Source organism: Equus przewalskii, chromosome 1 (genome assembly GCF_037783145.1).
Source record: "Equus przewalskii isolate Varuska chromosome 1, EquPr2, whole genome shotgun sequence".
NCBI lineage: Eukaryota > Metazoa > Chordata > Mammalia > Perissodactyla > Equidae > Equus > Equus przewalskii.
Genome location: NC_091831.1, coordinates 56,653,104 through 56,673,493, shown reverse-complemented (window position 1 = coordinate 56,673,493; position 20,390 = coordinate 56,653,104). Strand labels below are relative to the sequence as shown.

Sequence of the window (20,390 nt, the reverse complement as noted above, 5' to 3'; positions counted from 1 at the left end):
TTCCCCAACCTACTAGCAAAGGTTGGTCCTTTTGCCATATGCACCCTCCTTTATAACATTTATCACAATTGTAATTATCTAATCATTTGTGGAATTTTTGTTTATTGTCTGTGTTCCTTACTAGACTCTAAGCTTCAGGAAGGCAGGGAATTTTTTTTGTTCAATGCTTTAATCTTAGTGCCTATAACAGTTCATGGCACGTAACAGGCACTTAACATTTGTTGGATGAATGAATGAATAACAATATCTAGATTTTTCCCAAAAGGTATAAGAAAAAGCCTCTAAATAACATAATATTTAAAAATATTTGTATTTCACATTATATATCATATATAATTATTTATAATAATATTTTTAAAATTCCCCTATACCATTTAAAATATCCTTCACCTTTATAAATAATTTATTTCCTTTTTATCTCCTCAGCACACCACTCACAGGCAAATGTCCAGAGGTCGCAATAGCAAAAGTTAACAGCCAAAGCAGGCATTGACATCTATAAAAGGTAAATTTGTCCTGCTTCAGAAGGTTGTGTACAAGCAAACGTACTTAATGTGACCCAGCTGTACATTCCGGGGAAAAGAATTTGGAGTCAGGACACAAAAAGGGATCACGGCCATTTGCTGTGAATTCCTGCAGACTCTTTCATCTGTGGGTAATGCATGAACGTATTTCATTTTCTAAGGCAACTCCTCCAATGAAGCTATGTCCGAGATAAACAAGCTTTCAAAAATACTGGTGCCAACCCTACAAAACAATTTCTACCCCAAAACTTGGAAATCAACAAATACATGCAAAAATGATTTTTCAATTTGCTGGACTAGGGTTACAAGAACATGGATCAAATACTGATTGCACTCAGGAGCAGAGATACAAGGTTAAATTTCAGTTGCCAGGTATACTTATCATTTTTCTTGCAAAAATTGCAAAAAGGATAATTTTCTTATTGATTGTGATGTTCCTATATGGCAAACCAAAATGTCTCATTACTATTTTAATGCATTTTCAAAGGAATCCTTTGAATCAAAATCTGCGCTCTGGGGTTCTATACAGGTGCCTTAGGAGTTTCAGTGGTGAGCAAGCAGGTAGGGCTGCAGTCTCCCTCCATCCCAACTCTCTTTAATCCCCAAAACACTAATTTTATCTTTAAAAAATGTGTATGTAAAGTATACATTGGGGTAACATATATCAGATTTATTGTGGGGAGAAAAATGGGAGGAGGAGTTACCACTAAAAGAAGGTTGGAAAATACTACTGCCAATCTAGCACTACTGGAAGTTAGCTCCAATTGTTACCTGTAAATATAGTCTCTTTGTAATTACAAAGATATTGTGTCCAGACTTCCCCATGTCCAGGTCATTCCTTGGAATGTCTCCAGTTCCACTACCCTCTCGTTTGACCTTCAGTCAGCCTATTGGATATGGTCCCTCCATTTTTTCAGACTCAAATCATCAACCTCCATAAATCAGCCACCTCTTCCACTTTCTCAGTCCTTGCCAGTGACCCCATTGTTTTCTCAGGTTCCCAGCTTCAAACTTGTGGAGTAAATTTTTTACTCATCCTCCTTATCTAGTCAATCACCAAGTTCGGCTTGACTTCTTTTTTTCTAAATATTACTCCCTCACTTCTTTTCTCTGCTTTTCCACAGCCCCCACCACAGTCTGATCAGAGAACTGATGCCTGGGATACCTTCCACAGCTTCATAAATGGCCTCATGGCTCCTTTCTTTTCGAGTCTGAGTCATTATTCCAGACCAATTCTACATACATGCTTCCTTTCATCGTCATCTCTCCCTACCCACAATCTTAAGTGGTTTCTAGTTGGTTTTGAAACCAAGTTTGAACTATTCTGCTTTGCTTTCAAGGCTCTTCAAAATCATCTGGCTCTACTCTCCTTTCAAATTAGGTCAGTCTCCTTCCTGTCAGATAGAAATATTACTATTCCAGCATCTGTGCCTTTATATAAACATATTGAGTTGACCTGGCCAAAAAGGACCCATCCCTCTACCTACTTCTTCAGTCTTTTCTCTCATCTTTGCTCATCTGGTGCCCCGTGTTCTTCATATAGCCAACTACTTGCAGTTCCCTGAAAACACTTGTCTCTGGGCCTTTGTGCTTGCTTTCTTCATCCACCATTGGTCTCCTCAAATTAAAGAGGCATCTCCTGTGTTAATGCTTCCTCTATCCTGCACTTCAGGCAAAGTAATCACGTCTTCCTTTGAGCTGCCATTGCATCCTATACATACTTCTGCTGTAGCCCTTATTACACAATATTGCAATGTTTCGATTATGTGTCTGTCTGATTGCTCTGTTAGATTGTCAGCTATCCTTTCAGAATAGTTTTAGACTTGGTTTCAAAACAACGTCCCTGACTCCAATAGCTCACAATTGCTTTGTACTCCTGGTGAGTCACTTTAGTAACTCAGTAGGTATTTGTTGAATGAATGAATGAATAAATGAGTAAATTTCTATATAAATCCTTCTCGATCTTGAAGCTTCAACTAAACCCCCGCATGTATCTGAAGCCTTCTTTGACCTTTCTAGTTCTCCATCCCTTCTCTAAAGCTTGATAGCTCTTATGGTTTGTACTATAAAAATTAGGAAATTTTCCTCAATTGAATTGTAAGCTCCTTGAAGGGCAGGGACACATCTTATATTTATATTGTTTCTGTCACTGCATTAAGCTCACAGTAAAACTAAATAAATATTTCCTTTCTGATTAGAGTTGTGTGAATTCTGTGCTTGGAAAAATGACAGCTAATAGTCTACCTGGAAAATTCCAAATTTTTTCTTAATATAACTGTAGTCATGAAATTAAGTACTATTAACTCAGAAAATATTTAGTAAATACTGCTAATTTCTTGGCACCAAACTAGTGGTTGGGATACAGGCATGAATTCTATCAGTAAAGAAATTCTTCCCAGGTAAAATTAGTGTGGCTACATGGAAGCTATATACATTTTTTCACTTTCAAATTTGTAAATTTATATTTGGTTGACTCAGTAGTTTTTGAGTGACTACCAGATTACTTTGTTTTTTGGGGGTAATGGGTACCTTACAGCTCTTCCTGGCTGATTTTTCTGACGGCAGCACTAAATTCTTTTTTGTATTTGAGATTGTTGAGGTCAAGAAACAGGGAGAATGAATCCTGGATGATCTGGTCTAATTTTGTTTGGCCCAATCTGTGTCCAGAAATTAGTGAGTTGGACAAGGCTACTCTAAGTAAGTCATGTATGTACCACAACTTGAGTGCTCACCAGCTTACTTAGACTGACCAGATGCCACTGAGTGCTACTCATTACGGTGCTGTGATTACGTCTCATCAGAATTACTGACCAGAGTCTCAGGAAGTGTCATCAGGCATCCTTAGTGTTGAAGGGTAGACACTGCCCTGGATTGTTCAGTTCCAACTCTTTACCATATCTTAGGCCAACTCTCTCACTCCTGATTTAAATCTAAGTTGAGTTTCTTGTTTCTTTATGCATTAATTTACTCAGTGTTTCTTAGTGACTACTATGGGCCAGAAGCTGTGATTGGTGTTCAAGATAGAAAGGTAAAATGACAGAACCCTTGCCCTCATGGAGGTCATTGGGATAAACAGATAGTAAAATGTATATGCCATTGTAGAAATAATATTTTATATTGCCTTATATTGCCTTTGAAAAGCAAAATTCAATATGTGAATATGTTTTTGGATTAGAATCCATTGAATCAATATGCATATATAAATTACAATATTATGAATACCATTACAGTCCAATAATATGAACATTCTGTAAGAAAAAGATGAGGCTCTGCTTACATACCTAGAGTAAATGTTAAATAGTAATGAAGTCATATTCTAGTAGTAATTCGGTGGTTAGGGAGGAAAAGTAACTCATGTTTTGTCAGGTTTGTTTTTTTTTTTTTGAGGACGATTAGCCCTGAGGTAACATCCGTGCCCATCCTCCTCTACTTTATATGTGGGACGCCTACCACAGCATGGCTTGACAAACAGTACATAGGTCCACACCCAGGAATCAGCAATCCCCAGGTCGCTGAAGCAGAAGATGTGAACTTAACGGCTGTGCCACCAGGCCAGACCTGAAAAGTAACACTTACGGGACTCTAAGTACCAGTTATTCTCTACGAAAGTAATACACTTCATGCACATTATTCACATATTATTACATTATAATATTAGAAGTAGCAAATGTCACTCTGAGGCTAAGGCTGGATCCAGGTTTTGTGGGGCCTAAATCTCATAAATGTGGAAGGGCCCCTTGAAAAAATAAAATAACATTAGAACGCAAAATTAGGTGTAACCTATGCAAATGAGGAGGCTTGAAGCTTCACAGAAAAGCTGACTGGTAGGCACAGAAAAGATGAATATCCACTCTACTCAACAGTCACATTAGGGGAAGATTGAGCATTAGAGAGAATAGTGTTCATTAAATGAATCTCAAGAAGTTTACAATAAATACATGTAAAATGAAGCTTTAAGTTGACCTTAGTCACAGCCTTATTCTATTTTTATTTCTATCAGCCTGTATTCTATTATTTTGCTTTCTCTAAAATTAAAAATATACCCCAGGTATTCATTGAATAAAATCATAAATATTTTCTTTTTTTTAAACTACAAGCTGTAGACCTGTGCTAATACCATAGTCATTAGCCACACGTGGCACTGGGCACTTGAAATGTGGCTACTGAGGAACTGTGCAACTGAGGAACTGAATTTTAAATTATATTTAATTTTAATGAAATTAAATTTAAAAACTGATACCCAGCTCAGTTACTACAAAATTTTTAAGTACCTTTGGAACAACTTGGGTATGTCAATCTACTTTTTCAACTACAAATCTTTTGAAATCTAAATGCAAATTAAGTATTTCCTAGGAAAATTTAGCATGCAACTGGAATGTGCTGTACATATAGAATTCACACTGGATTTTGAAGCCCTGGTATGCAAAATAGAATGTAAACTATCTTATTAATAATTTTTATATTGATTACATGTTGAAATGATAATATTTTTAATATATTGGTTAAATAATATATATTTTAAAAATTGAATTCACCCCGTTCTTTTTACTTTCAAAAATGTGGTTATCGGAAAATTTTAAATAGTACATATGGTTAATAGTATATTTCTGTTGGACAGTCTGCTTTAAACTCTGACTGTTTTTCTCAAAGGGAATGTACAATTTTTGACACCACATACTTAAAAGGTAAACTTGGGGGGATCATGGTAGATGGAAAGCAATTACCGAACGACACTAATGGGACAATTTTACCTTACTTGAGGTGGTGGAATTCCTACCACTATGCAATCCAACTGTACTCTGGTTCCTTCTGGAACTTCTCTGCTCCGTAACTTTTGAGTGAACCGCGGAGGTTGCCCCAGAGGCTCTTCATAGTACAAAGATGAAGGTGAAGACCCTGGGGTGGTGTCTCCACCAGCTGCCTCACTGGCAGACTGCTCAGCTTCTCGCCTCTTCGCTTCCTGCTGCTCAAGAGCATGATTCACTTCATTATCCCTAGTATCTGTAGGGATAGGGATGGGAACAGAAGATCTTTCTCGTCTTTCTGATAGATCTGAGAAACTGGAGCTGTTTTCCTGCATAACTTTATTTTGAGATTCCAATTTACTCTTGTGGTTTTTGCAGGCACGAGGTCTAATCCTTTTGGAGCTATGGGCTTTGAAAAGGGAGGACAGCTCTTCAATGAAATCGGCAGCCTTATTTAAGAATACTTTCTTGGACTGGGTTTCAGAACTATACTGTGGCCTTTTTGTCTCCTGGGGGCTCTCTTTAGAGCTGGTAGCACTTCGAGAGTTATCCTGGCAGAAGTTAGAGTCAAAACTTGATTTTGGTGAGTGCTTCATCGGATCAGAAGAAAGATGTTTTCTAATTTGAGCTTCATCTGCTTTCTCCAAAGGGTCGTGATTGATGGCCAATCTTGCCAGATTGACACTTTCATCCAATTCTTCTTGGCTCAGAAAGGCTGAAAGATCTGGAAGGTCATCTTGGCCTCCTCCTTCGGCAGCTCCAGAAGGACTGCCAAAATGGAAAGGGTTGGAGGAAGGTTCTGCTCGACTCCTCTCATTGTTTCCCCGATGTCTAGTTTCTGCTAAATAGCTCTCTCTCAGAAGCTGAGAAATGGAAGTAGAAGCTTCCATGCTGTCGTCTTGCATGCTGTCACAAAATATGTTAACAGAAAGTTTAGATTATTTCTAGAGAATACTAAGTCTATGTTTATTATAGATTATGGATTCTTAAGGACTTAAAGCTTGAAATAAAAAATTGTCCAATTTTGATACTTTTACAAAATTTACTTTAAAGACTTAAAGCTTATTCTCAAAATGTAAAATGAAGAGGAATTGAGTGAGAGTTGCCTGAAATTGAAAGTAAAAGCATGAGTGACTATCATTTTATTAAATTCTTTAAATACAAGTTCAATTGTGAAAGCTGTACTGTAACTATAGTGACATTAAATACAATTTCTAAACATAATTTTGAAAATATCTATGGAGGGCTTTTAGTTATAAAGTGCTTTCACACACAGGGATTTGCTCTCCATCCTTTCCTCTTTACCTTGAATGTAATTAAAAGATATTGACAACATAGTCTCATCTAGTTACTAAAAATATAAACTTGGTCTAGCTCATGAAAATAAATAATGCTTTTGTTTTTTGACTAGAAACAAGTTGTTCAAATTTAGTGTTGTTTATAGCCTCAACTTGCCTTTGAAAACGATAATGATTTAGCCTTTTCAAATAAAGTATGTTAATTTAATTTCTACAAAGATGTGAGCGAAGCCCAGGTTTTTAAAAATCTCTTATGTTAACATTGGTGAAGAGGAGATGCGGGAGACAAGGAAATGGGTGCAAGACAGGACACTTTTCACTTTATGTCCTTTCCTGACTTTTGAAATTTAATTATATGAGTATATTACCTATTTGAAAAATAAATAATTTTTAAAGTCTTAAGAAAATAGTACAATAACTTTGGTTCAAATTCCCCTGGACTAGAAATTTTGGTAATGCAAACCAATTTTATATTATTAATATTAGATCAATTTATTCATTCACACATTTACTAGAGGGATGGCAAACTTGTGGCCCATGGGTTGTTACCCCCTCTCTCTCCTCCTTCAAAAAGGCAGCTAACTGATTATAGTACTCTTCTCATTGACTTTGACTTTCTTAACACTTCACTTAACACTTTACTCCTTCAGTCACCACCAATCAATCAGAGATGGTAACGGAGCTGAAGACTATTTGCCATTCTTGGCTACTATGTACTGGGCCTTGTTCTAGGAAGACAGAGAAGAAAGTAATCTCCTAAATCGTTTTCAGCTTTAAGATTCTATGACAAAATTTATTTCAGTTCACTCCTCTCCTTTCCCTTACGTATGATAGCCTCACTTGTCACAAATAAGGCTTCCTAGGAACAGCCCTAGTTCTCAAACTTTTAGAGTGCCAAGCAGACTAACCTCTAAATTGGCAAAGTAGGCAGTCACCTTGAAAGGGAAATTAGAGATGGCTAAAAGGATCACCTACAGCAAAATATTTTTCCACTTGTTTGCCACAGCATGAGATTGCCATTACCAGAGTCAATTTTTTGGGCGAAGTTTGTTGTGCTTTAAAAAGAGATTAATTGAAAACGCAAAGATATTGGATGGGTGCAAAGATTTATCTACAAAAATATTCATCATAGTATAGATGATATTAAAAATTGAAACTACTTCCAATAAATAACTAGTTAATTAAATTATGGTATATTCATTAAATAGAACTATAGGGCTACTTTAAATCTTGTAGAACAGTAAATGATATACAAAATAGTATATGAAAGTGTAATTGATATCCCTATTGAAAATTTGTCTCAGTTGTGCATTAGCTATGTGGAAGGACAGTTAAAGATATATGAAATAAGTTGCAAAATGCTATTTGAAAATATAATTAATATACTGACTGAAAATGTTTCTCCTTTGTAAATCAACTATTTCATTAGCCTGGTTTGAGTTTATATATATACATATAAATATATGAGTGTGAGGAGGAAAATTAAGTGCTTTATAAATTAGGATGGTCTTCTCTCTTTTAGTTGGACAATACTGTATATTGTGTTTTAACGTAACTTTGTCTCTAAGTCTTTATTTTAAGATGGCTTTTATCTTGAGGCAACATGGAATGAACATTGGCCTTAGAATCAGGTAGATCCGTTTTCAAATTCTGGCTTCAGGGACCGGCCCTGTGGCCGAGTGGTTAAGTTCGTGTGCTCCAGGTTTTCGCCTGTTGGGATCCTGTGCGCTGACATGGCACCGCTCATCAGGCCATGTTGAGGCGGTGTCCCACATGCCACAACTAGAAGGACCCACAACTAAAAAAATATGCAACTATGTACTGGGGGGATTTGGGGAGAACAAACAGAAAAAAAAAAAAGAAAATCGGCAACAGTTGTTAGCTCAGGTGTCAATCTTTAAAAAAAAAACAAAAATTCTGGCTTCATCTCTTAGCAGTTACGTGACTTTGAGAAAATTACTTAACTTCTCTGGGCTTTGGATTCCTCACCTATAAAACATGGATAATATCTATTTCCCAGGAGTGAGGATTAAGAACATCATGAATGCAAAGCTCTTAAAACAGAGCCAGTCACTGTAATGGGCACTCAAGTGATACTGGTGAAAAACAGCACTTAGGTAAAGGTGATGTTAATGTTGAAGAACTTTCAAAAAGCTTATATTTATGGTGGAAAATAGAAACGAAAATACCCACATGACTAATCACTGCTCTCTGCAACAGTTTTTTTCTCTTTTTTAAAGAAAAAAGCCAACGGAGATGTAAAGGTGTGCCTGTTCTGATGCTGATGAGCATTAGAAATTATTATGATAACAAAACTTTCAGGGATTTAAAATAGAGGACTTCTTTAATGTTACAATGTAACATTTACTACCTACACTTTGGAGTTAGATAGGTCTGGTTCAAATCCCAGTTCTGATGCTTCCTAGCTTACTTAACCTCTGTAAGCCTCAGTTGACTTGTCTGTAAAACAGGAATAATGACATTAGTCATCTCACAGGTTGAAGTGATGATTAAATGTGCTTGGCGTTTAGTAAAGGTTCAATAAATGGTAGTTACCGTTATTATTATGATTATTATTACATAATAACTACAGCTACACATGATGATAAGAACTGGAAATGGAACTGGTGAAATGACTTGATCCAAGGACAAACTCTGAAGAGAAATTGAACTCTAAATTTGTAGTTAATTCAGTGTTATTATATTCTATTAAAATATGTGTAGTCTCATGAATGAACTGTGCTGCCTTCAGATCTTGGTACATATTCTCTTCGCTTGGGCTGCTCCTTGTCCCCATCTCCCTTCACTACCTTACTGGGCCAAGTCCTACATCGTCTTCAGTTCTTAGCTGAGATATTGCCCTGGGATTTCTTCTTTTCTCTGGGTCGAGTACCTCTCCAATGTGCCCCTAAAGCTCACCATCCTTACCCCCAAACACAGCACTTATTACAATATATTAAATTTGCCTATTTACTTTTCTGTCTACCTCTCTTTGTTTTGTACACCATCATCTCGTACATACACAGCTCATAGAAGGTGATCAATAAATATCTGTTGAATTCTTTTGTTCGTTAGAATTTTTTGCTAAGTCTGTTATATTTATCTTTTTTTTTAATTGTGTGGTAAAGCAAGACAGATAGAAATCATATTTACAAAGAAAACTTACAGACACAAAGAAAATATATAAAAGTAACAACTTCGAGGTGACCTTCAAATGAAAACTTATTGATGGCAGATAAAATAATTGGAATTGTGCTTTGTTTTCATACTAGAAGTATAAAAGAACATCTGATTATAATCGGAAACCTGCGTTTGAATCCCAACCCCAACTCTAAATAACTTTGCTATCCTGAGCAAGTAACTTAATGTGTCTGAATCTCAATTATCCTCATCTATCAAATGGGATAATAACAGTTTCATCTCAGAGGGTTCTCAGATGAAGATGTATAAATTGTTAAACTGATAAATATTACCTAAAATAGGAAATACAAAAATGTATCACTTTCTCTTTCAAGCATTAATGTAAAAACCATCTGTTATAAAATTTGTACTTTCAAAAGCTCAAGTGCTACTATGGATAACCTAGATTTCATTTAGTCATCTAATAAATATTTATTGAGCCTCTGCTACGGGCCAGGCACCGTTCTAGGCACTGTGGATTCAGCAAGGGACAAAAGACAAATTCCCTGTCCTCATGGAGTTAACATTCTGGTGGGGAAGTTATAAATGTTAAAAAGAAAAATAAAGTAGGACAAGGTAATAGAAAATGACGGGAGCGGGAAGAAAGTGTGCTATTTTAGCTGGGAAGGTCAGACAAAGCTTCTAATGCAGTGGAGAAGTGAGCCATGTGACCCTCTGGGGGGAAGAAAGCTCCTCACTGAGGAACAAGTAAGTGTCAAGGCCAGGGGAGGTGAATGTTTGCTGTGTTTGAGTCAGGCCCGGTGTGCCGGGAGGTGAGCAAAAAAGGAGAGCAGAAGGAAAAGAAATCAGAAAAGTATAAGGCTAGACCATGTAAGGCCTTGCAGACCATGGGAAGAACACTGACTTTTATTAAATGTGTGAATGGGAAACCATTTTAAAGTTTTGAGAAGCAGATGATATGGTTATATGGTATGGTTAATCAAGACAGACATTAGTAAATCATGTAAACTAATTTGGCCACACGGAAAGCTTATTGAATGTTCTTTACTTTACTTTGCTAAATATCTTTATTTTTTCCCTAGGATTTTTCCTGTAAAGAGGATCTGCCCTAGGAACTTGCTGAAAATGTAAAAGTCTGGCTCATAAACACAAAACTTGATGCTGAAAACTTTGAGCATATTCCTCCTCATGTTAACTCAGCACCAGTCTTCTGTAGGCTCTAAGAAGACCTTGTTCTTGGAAATATCATGTGGTATAAACTCATCTTTTGGTTATAATATGAATATTTAAACTAGGGCATTGACTGGAGAATTGGCAAAACCTAATATGAAGTAACTTGGATTCAAATATAAATACTGAAGTTTCTTGGCTATAAACTTCCTTAGATACTTAAATGAGAAAGCAAATTTTGTTTCTAGGTCAGCACAAAAATAGCCTAATATTTAAAAATTATTTGTCTAGAGAGCTGGAATATGAAAAGATGAACATGTTACAGTAACTCACCTCTAAACTGAGGATGAGCAGAACCACCCTGCTTACTTCATAGGTTTGTTTGTGAAAGTACTTTAAAAATGCAGAACACTATACAAATTTAAGGTAATCCTTTTCTGCTGATGTGTAATTATTATACCTAGAATGTTCTTTAGGGGAAGAATAATTGACAAAATTAGACTTTGATCCCTCTCTTTAATGCTGGCATTGACCTGTTTGTCTTGTCTTCTATAGCCCACGATGTCACACAGGAAAAGTATCTGAATCAGTTCTTCTGGAGAAACTCTTGCTGGGCCAAGAACTAAATTCCATTACATAGGAACTAGTGCTGAAGGGTTGGGTACAGATCACGTTTTTAAAATTTGGCTGCAGATGGAATGCAGTTTGAGCTAAATCCTTCTTCATTGTTATAGTTTCCATCCTCTCACTATTACAGTGATCATCCTCATCTTAGTTTTATTGCTAGTCTATTCTTGGTGTGAGTGGCGTTAGTAATTTACTAAATTGGTATATACTTCATTATCAGAATAAGAGGTTGAGATATATAGAAACATGTCAGTAGGATTATGGAAATAATATAAGTACCACTCTCTTAATTCCTCTTTCAGTGTGAAAGAGGAAAAACAGTAGATAAAAACAAATACAGACAAATGTATATGTTAGAAGAGAATGTTGAAGTAAAGAGACAGAGCAGAGGTGATACATAGGAGAATTAGTAGGAATCTGTTTAATTAGGGACATTCCCTAAAGGGCAAGGGTTAAAGGAATGAAAAGATTTTTAGATAATGGGCCAAAGGTGAGTAAACCGTTCTTGTACTATCGTTTTAATTGAATTGGTAAAAGTAGGAAGGAAGGAAAGAAACCAAAGATTTAGTTTGAGTGGGACAAAAAGAGATTGGCTACTATGAAACATACTATGTGTGTTTTCCGGTGCAAAAGAGGATAAACATGTAGGGAAGCACTAGTGTAAAGGATACTGAAGCCAGAGCCCAAAGTTAGCATTTAATCTGAAAGATAGCAAAGAAGTAGTATAAAAGTAAATTCTACAACCCCTAGAAAGGGTAATGGAAGGCAAGCAAGAAGATTTCAGGAATCTAGGACCAAAAAGAGAGTTTAGTGGTGAGAGATTTTATATCATTCTCAACCTCTCACCATTCATGATTAACTTAGCTCTTATATAGGAAATCCCAAAGAAGAAATCCCCATTAACTCAAAGATTCATTTTAAATAAGGAAAAATTTTAACATTTTCATCCTTCTTCAGCCTCTTAACATTTGGGTCAATTTTCCTTAGGTGATTAAGGATTTGAGAAAAGATAACTTCCATAATTAAATTGACATAACATATTTGTTAGTTTGGGAGAGGAGCAAGTGCCCCAAGTAGGCTTGGGGTCTCAAGATCTAGTTCTGGTTCAAGCATTTGGTGGGAAGGCTCTGTTGGGCCCCTCCCAGAGCGTGGAGTACATTGTGATTCCAATTGGAGGTCTACGTAGCAAACAGCCTGAACAGAGTTTGTCAAGGTGACTCTGGTTATATATGAGCTCTAATAACTCTGTGGTTACTGCAGGTGAATAGTCACACCAACTTTTGCACCCACCAAAAATGTGTCTGCTGAAAATATGTTTATAAATCTCTCAACAGACCATTCTATCTGTGCTTGGTTTGTTTCCTTTAAGCAAACGCACAACGCCCTAGTAGTTTTAAAGGCTCTTTGTCAACTATGAAGCATCATAGAAGTTTTAAAAAAAATCTCCGTGGTGCTTGATTCTTCTTTATCTCTTAGAAGAGGGAAAAAGTTAAGAAAATCTTTTCTTTTTTTGTCTTGTTATATATAGGCAATAACACCACATGATAAGCAATGCCTATGTCAAATCTCAATGCCAATGAAGGAAACGAATTATTTTGGGGTTAGCAATATCATTCATCTTATATTTTCAGGTTAGTGAGCTGAGTTCATTACTCCTATTACATATAGGAATTAACTGCTGGGAAATTTAGCTATTACCTTTTCGTATACTAACACTTAGTTCATGAAAGTCCTTTTGCAAGGAAACCTGATTTACCTGCTGTCCCACTTCTTCAAAAGTAAATGTGAAAAATCATCTCTATGAATTCCAAAACACAGCCTGGATAGAACTCATTCAATTTCTTGTGTCCATGAATTGCGATTCTGAGTCCATTCCACTGAATATGTGCCTTTGTAAGCACGTTGTAATAGAAATATGTAATAAGGGCTGTATTCCAAATTATAGATAAATGGAACACTGGGGCTTTAACACATTATTACAAGTTCCAATAGCATTAGCAATAGTCTATAAGCGGGAATAGAGACAAACTTCCAGAATTTGGATAGTATCCAACTGTTTGTTTCAGAGTCCATTATTATAAGATTCTGTAATGTCTATAATTTTGTCTCCTGACAAAGTAAACATAGTGTGCATGTATTTCAAACTTCCTGGGATGGCCTTGATTTTAAACATTTCGCTTGTTGTCAAGTTACGTGTCAGATAGCACACCTTAATTTTTGTTTAAAAATGTTTGTTATAGTTATAAGTATAGACATTCTCAATTTCCTAGAAAAGGATTATGGATTTTATGTCAACTTAAGAGTGATTATTAAGGAGAGACTAAAAAGTTATGACAAATTTTTAATTTAGATGTTATAGAACTCATTCCATCATTACCAATGTGAAAGTAATTGAATCATAATTTTTTTAGAAAGAAAACTATATAGCTGTTTTGTTTCTTTCAAATTGTTTGATGCTAGTATCTTTAACAAGTATGGGTAAATATCTGCTTTGATAAGATAATAAAATTTCTCAGCACCATTACTGTAATGTTCACTTTTTGGGGATGGAAATGAAGATTAACCCATGTTCTCTTTTATTTGCTTATATGGTTTTTAGAATATAATTCAAGATGTTCATCTAATTACTGCTAATAGTGCAATGTACCAGGCCAAACACTTGCCACTGACTGTCAAGTGTCTTTCTGATGCAGCTGAAAAGGGAGGGGAAGAGAGAGAGTGAGAGAACGAGTAAGCGAGAGAGCGAGAGAGAGAGAAAGGAGAAAGAAAGAGCAATGTCCTTTGAGCAAGACTTTTTGCAGCTGTTGTGTACATTAATCCAGGGAGCAGATCGCCCAACACTAAATATAGCAAGCATATCCTTTTACATGATAAAAAAATTTAAAATGAAAGTCTTTAACTATGGAGTCATATTATTTTAGATTTGATTTCCTTTAAAAAGGAAATAGGCATTGCATACATATTTTTTATACAGACACCATTGTTTTAATAAATGAATGTGTGGAAAATGCCAATGATATATGCAACACGTTACAACCTCCTCTATTGAGATATTTTTCCTTAGGACCTAAGTAGGCTGTGATCTCTGTGAGAATCATCAATCCCCTCCAAAATCTTTACATGTAGCAAACTTCATTTTTCACGTAATTTTGTATCCCATCATACATAATTAGAAAGTTATCCTAGGTTTCACTCGGAACAACAGTAATTAGGTCTCTGAAATATCCCTTTTCCCATTGTCAGTGCCCTGTTATCAAAACACACTTGAGAACTTCAATCTGGATATTACCTTTCTTTTTTTAGTTGACCCGGATGAGGATGTTCAGCTCAGGCACTCCACTGTGATGATAATATCCGAGGAGAACTTTCAGATGAAAGCACAGGAGAAAAAGAGAATTCTTCACGCCCTTGGAAATAGACAGTGGCCGTCCATAGAGAGTGAGGAGTTAACCTCAGCTTCAGTGAAGATGGCTGTAAGAAGCTGGACAACCTGTCACCACCGGAGCCAGAGCATTTGTCAGCTCGCAGGTCCCAAGTTATTTTGAGCTGTATAAACCATGTGCCTGTGAAACATTCCACCTGATTGGACAGGAGAAAACTGAGCAAAGGGATTCCACAGCAGGACAGCACCTATGGGCAGTCAGGGTCAATCGGTTTTTCTACCTATAGAATTTCACTTATAGCTAGAGGCCCAAGTTGTTTATTGATTTATGTTTGAAATTAATATTAAATTCATTACACCACATTCCATCTGTCAAAGAAAATGGCATTATTTTTAAAATATATTAAAATTAATTTTTAAGGGCCTTAATTTTAATTAATGGGAAATTGACTCACTTAATCACTGATATGTTTTAGGAAAGTTAACTATAAAAAGCCGATATGAAGCTGAGGTCTAATATTTTAAAGCTGAGACTTTTTTGAACGGTTTTTCCAAGGGCTAAGCAAAAGTAGAGCAGATAACTAACATTAAAAGTTGTTAATTAAAGATCACAGAAAAAAATGGAGAAGAAAAAACCAGTAGCCTGAGAATAAACCAGTAACAAATTAATTTGAACAAACGTCTTCAGAAAAAACCTAATCAGATACTGTTTGAAAGTCAAAATTACTACATAGCATAATATAATACAACTCCTATTCATGTATTACTACCTGGAATAACTTTATATATGTTATTGAGAAAAAGTCTATGCCAGATGTCTTCTTTCCCAAGCATTAACAATCAATAAAAAAGAATCCTTAACCAAACCAACATCTTCTCAAAAATCTACTCTGTCAAAGTATAGCTTCTTTGATAGTAATTTCATACATTTTCAGAATGTGAATTTGGAAAAAAAGTTAACCCCACTTAAGTACAGTGTAAATGTGCTATAACATTATTAATCTTGGGAGAAGCCTAGGTTTTGAAAATTCAGATAAATGCCATTGGTTATTTTTTAAAGGATCTTTCTTGGATCTGGATAGCGTGAAATGCATTGGCTTAAATTTAGCTTTCTTACTTAAATCACAACAGCTTGTAGTAGTTCTTCCCATTCATTCATTCGACAAATATTTACCTAATGCCTACTATGTCCCAGGTATTGGAGATAAAGCAGTGCACAGAATGTACCGGAATCCTGACCTCATGGAATTTACTGAGAGATCTTTTTACCCTTTTCAGTAATCTTGAGACTCTCTATAGAATATTGAATAAGTATAAAATTTCTTTGTTTATTGTGGTCACATCAGAGGTTTCACTATGACTTTTTTTATGGAACTTTGTATTTATAGGGCAAAATGAAAAAGAGAATTGAAGAAAACTTTTAAATAATCCAAGTCAGAAGAACTATTACTGAGGAGGGAAAAACGGTACAAGAAGAACAGAATTACGAGGATAAGTCATTTTCACTACTGCAGTATCTAGATCTTCAACGTACAGGTTCACTTGCTCTCTGACCTAATCATGTGCTGCTATTAACCTCAAGACTACTTAATTGTGTTTCTGCATTTTCTATTTATACAGATGCTCCAACAATTTCTTTTTATTTGAAGAGAGGATCTTCCCCCGACTATCCCACTCAGATCTTGAGGCATAATCATGTAAGTGGGGCTGGGTCTCGGGTGGGGATGTGGGAAGGTGGAACCTCTATTTCGGGTAGCAACTAGATGTGCAACAATTTGATTTTCCAAAGGGAAAGGCTTACACGCACTGTAAGTGAACACATTTCTACTTCCCTGCGAACTGTGCCGTGATAAGCTGAAAGGTAAAACAGAGTTGGTTGGTCAGTGGAATTAGAAAAGAATTAAAATAGAGTTAAAGTGCAGAAAAGAGTTATAGAAGAAAGACAAAGAATTTTTGAATAGCAGTAATCTTTCTCTTCTCATTTTTACTGTAACATTTTCAAATACAGATAGTGTACAAAGTTTTTGAGCTCTTTGAAAAAAAGCTGGTTATAAATATTTTAAATACATAATATTCAGCAACTGTGGCTATCACACTTACAATACATCAAACTTATATTCTAGATTCTAGTTTTTTAAAATTAGTTTCTCCTCCCAAGTAACAAATCCTTTACCCTGTATATCATCACAGTAATTGTACAAACATTATACCACAAATCTACTGGTTCAGATTTTACCAGTTTATTGGTAGAAAGAATAATTTTTAAAACTTAAAAAAAATCCAACATAGTTAAAAACAAATTTGAAAGGTGACAAATAAATACAAGCTTACGTGTTTTAAACCTTCCCCATAAAATAGAGTGGCTCACCAAACACATGTGTTTATTGTGGTTTGAACATGATCCTGCGCTTGCCTTCAGCTGTTTTCTTAATTCAGCCACTCAGCTACAGAAACAATTTACTCACATTGAGATGATCCACGGGAATGTCAAAGAATCTAGAAGATCTATGGCAGAGGAAGTCTTCACTTGGAGGATAAGCATGAGAGAATTTCTGTGCTTATAAAATTTTTGTATTTGCTATTTTTCCATATTGCTATAAATTTTAATTCTTTAAAAGAAATTGCTCATATATACCAAAGTTTTAGTAAACTTTGCTTAAAGTTCACAGACTTATATTTAGCTAACCCCCTCCAGGATCAGATGAAATAAAACCCCTCTATGTCTTATTTTTAAAGAACAGAGACATCTACGTATTTTCTAACTTTTGTTAATGGGAAAAATACTCACACCAGAGACAAGTTCTTGACCATCCAAAACAATATATGTATAGTGGATTATAAAGGGTCTGATACAATGTAATTGAGAAATATAATTAAATCCTTAAGAAATTTCTTTTTCGTCTAAAATAGTTTTGAAAACTCTTGCTTAAAACTAGAACTAAAAATATTTAAATAGCTATAAGTTTAAAACCTATTTAGTTTTAAAAACTAAAAACATTTTTAAAAAATACAAACGGAATACCCATTTTAAAATATTATCTTGAAAAGTAAACTTGTGGTTACCTGTCTTAGGAGAAGCACCATTCCTATATCAATCAACCAGGATCATCCAAAGTCCAAATCTCACTGCCTAACTTGTGTCTGCCACAAAAGTAGCACGAAGGAAACATGATACTGCCCCGCCAGAGTAATGATGGGTATTTACAGGGTTCCAGGCAGATCCAGGGGCAGTCATTTAGAACAGATTGCTCTTTCAGATCAGCTTTAATAACTCAGTCTGCACGATGTTCTTAGCCTGGAGGGATGATGGGGGTGGATAATGACTAAGATGACTAGGGAAACAGACTTTCTTTTTTTTTTTTTTTTTTTTTTTAAACAAAGGCCCTGCTTTACAGCATTTTCCTTTTTTTTAAAAAAAAGGATTTTATTTTTCCTTTTCTCCCCAAAGCCCCCTGGTACATAGTTGTGTATTTTTAGTTGTGGGTCCTTCTAGGTGTGGCCTGTGCGGCGCCGCCTCAGCATGACCTGAGGAGAGGTGCCACATCCGTGCCCAAGATTCGAACCGCCAAACCCTGGGCTGCTGAAACTGAGTGCACAAACTTAACCACTCGACCACGGGGCTGGCTGGCCCTGGGAAACAGACTTTCTTAATCTCTCCTTAGACTAGACGAAAAGGATAATATTGATGAAATTTTAAAAGATAAAGCATAAGGAACTCACAAAATATCCATACACAGGATGCATATGACATGTGTAAATATCTGTATTTGACATAAAACTGAGAATGTGGTCAATACATTTATTAAAGTAAATATGGGAAAGCAATAAATTATTATAATACTTAATGTGTGCTCCCTCAACTTTAGGTTAATTAGATTAAGGCTTTACTATGTGGTTTCTGTGAAAACACAATAAGGCTTCCTTTGTGCTTTTGATATGGAGGACATGTTAAAGTTTATGCTTTTCAAAAAGTATTATTTCCAAGAAGAAAATCTGTTCCCAGAATTTTTTAAAGAGCATCTGTGATTGACGGTAAGTTACTGAAGAACCCAAACAATTAGTGTCAAGTACAGTATGTAATCCTGAGGTGTGCAGTTAATCTCCACTTCTCACCACATTAATATAATGATTATATTAACACGCCTATAAATATATCATCCCAGTAGAAATGTTAACATTCCTTAGCTATGTGCTAGGCACTGAGCTGAGCTCTGTAAAGATATTGTGCTTTATTTTATGCATTCCTTCAACAATCTATGAAGCAGGTACTGTCGTAATTTTCATTTTACACAAGGGAACCTGGGGTTTAGAAGAGGTTAAATACTTGCCCAAGGTCACACGACAAGTGAGTGACTGAGCCAGGATCAAACCTAAGGTTGACACTAAGTCTGTGCTTGTAACCACTGCAAATATTTAAATGTTCACATTTCTAAAGTAACCATGAAAAAAAAAGGGTAAAAATGAATATAAAACATACTCTTTTAGTAAGTATTTTAAAGGAATGCCATGTAGAATTTTAAGTTTATAATTTTGCTGACTCAAACCAACCCTGAAATTCTTTCGTATGACTAAAAAGACAAAAGGAAGAGAAAATATAGAAGGAGAAAAGCAAATGCTTTCTGATAGACACTGTCTGCGATCTGTCAAGCTGAGAACCTGAATGGATATGTATATGGAAACATTAGGCATTGATGCTGAAAGGTAGGGCACTGGAGGGCGGTCTGGATGCTTTGACAGACCTATTTTTTTGTTTCTATTTATGATAGTCATTTTGCTGAGACAATTTAAGAGCTTTGTTCTTTTGAAAGTAAATGTAAATGCTTTGGCGTTATTTCTCAGCACATCAACATGGGTCAATAAATTTTTTGCAAGTTAGGGGTAGGAAAATAACAGTTGGAATATTCTCTCTTCATAACGTTAGCACTGGATATCTTAAATGCCAGTATGCCAGGCTCTGGGTGATTCCACTCACATTCTATTTTTGGGCAGCATGGACATCTCAGAAAGCTGAAAACAAAGTTCAGTGTTCTCACGCATGACCCATATAATCACACTAGCAATAATGATGTGAAGGAAAGGATATGGGAATTAACACTTTTTCCCAGTGTACTCTAGGCTGGGAACAGCCTAAGTTATCTCTTATTTAATACTCACAGCAACCCTGGGAGGTATTGCTATTTGCACATTACAAGGAGGAAGCTAAGGCTTAAAGTTTAGCTTTCCCAAACATACCCAACCAGCAAGCTGCATAGCTGGGTGAATTCAAACATAGGCCTTTTAGTTTAAAGTGTATTCTCTTTTTGTTGGCCCCCATTGCCTTCTCATGAAGAGCAATTATGCAGGTTAGTTAAAAAATTGGAACTTACCCAAAGGAGGAAATTCACCATTATTTTCATATGTGTGGATGGGCAAAGAGTTATTAAAGCGATTGCTTTGATTTAAGGGACTTGGTGTTTAACAGAAGCAAGAAGAGAACAGAAAAACAGGATATGACTGAGTCTAG

The 20,390-nt window shown here is 35.8% G+C and overlaps 1 protein-coding gene across 3 annotated transcripts in view; it reads right to left on the bottom strand.

The window, feature by feature from the left end:
* MYPN (myopalladin) overlaps nt 1–20,390 on the bottom strand; it is a 102,212-nt gene that overhangs the window by 69,740 nt on the left and 12,082 nt on the right. Inside the window, exons 1-3 of one of the 3 annotated variants that reach the window (XM_070563850.1) lie at nt 17,951–18,015; nt 14,795–17,392; nt 5,276–6,175 (exon numbers count right to left, since the gene is read on the bottom strand). In XM_070563850.1, coding sequence (XP_070419951.1) covers nt 5,276–6,174 — 899 coding nt within the window. In that variant the 5' untranslated portion in view covers nt 6,175; nt 14,795–17,392; nt 17,951–18,015. Of the gene's footprint in view, nt 1–5,275; nt 6,176–14,794; nt 17,393–17,950; nt 18,016–20,390 lie in introns of those variants that run through there. The other 2 variants (XM_070563857.1, XM_008537177.2) reach the window with 2 other exon arrangements.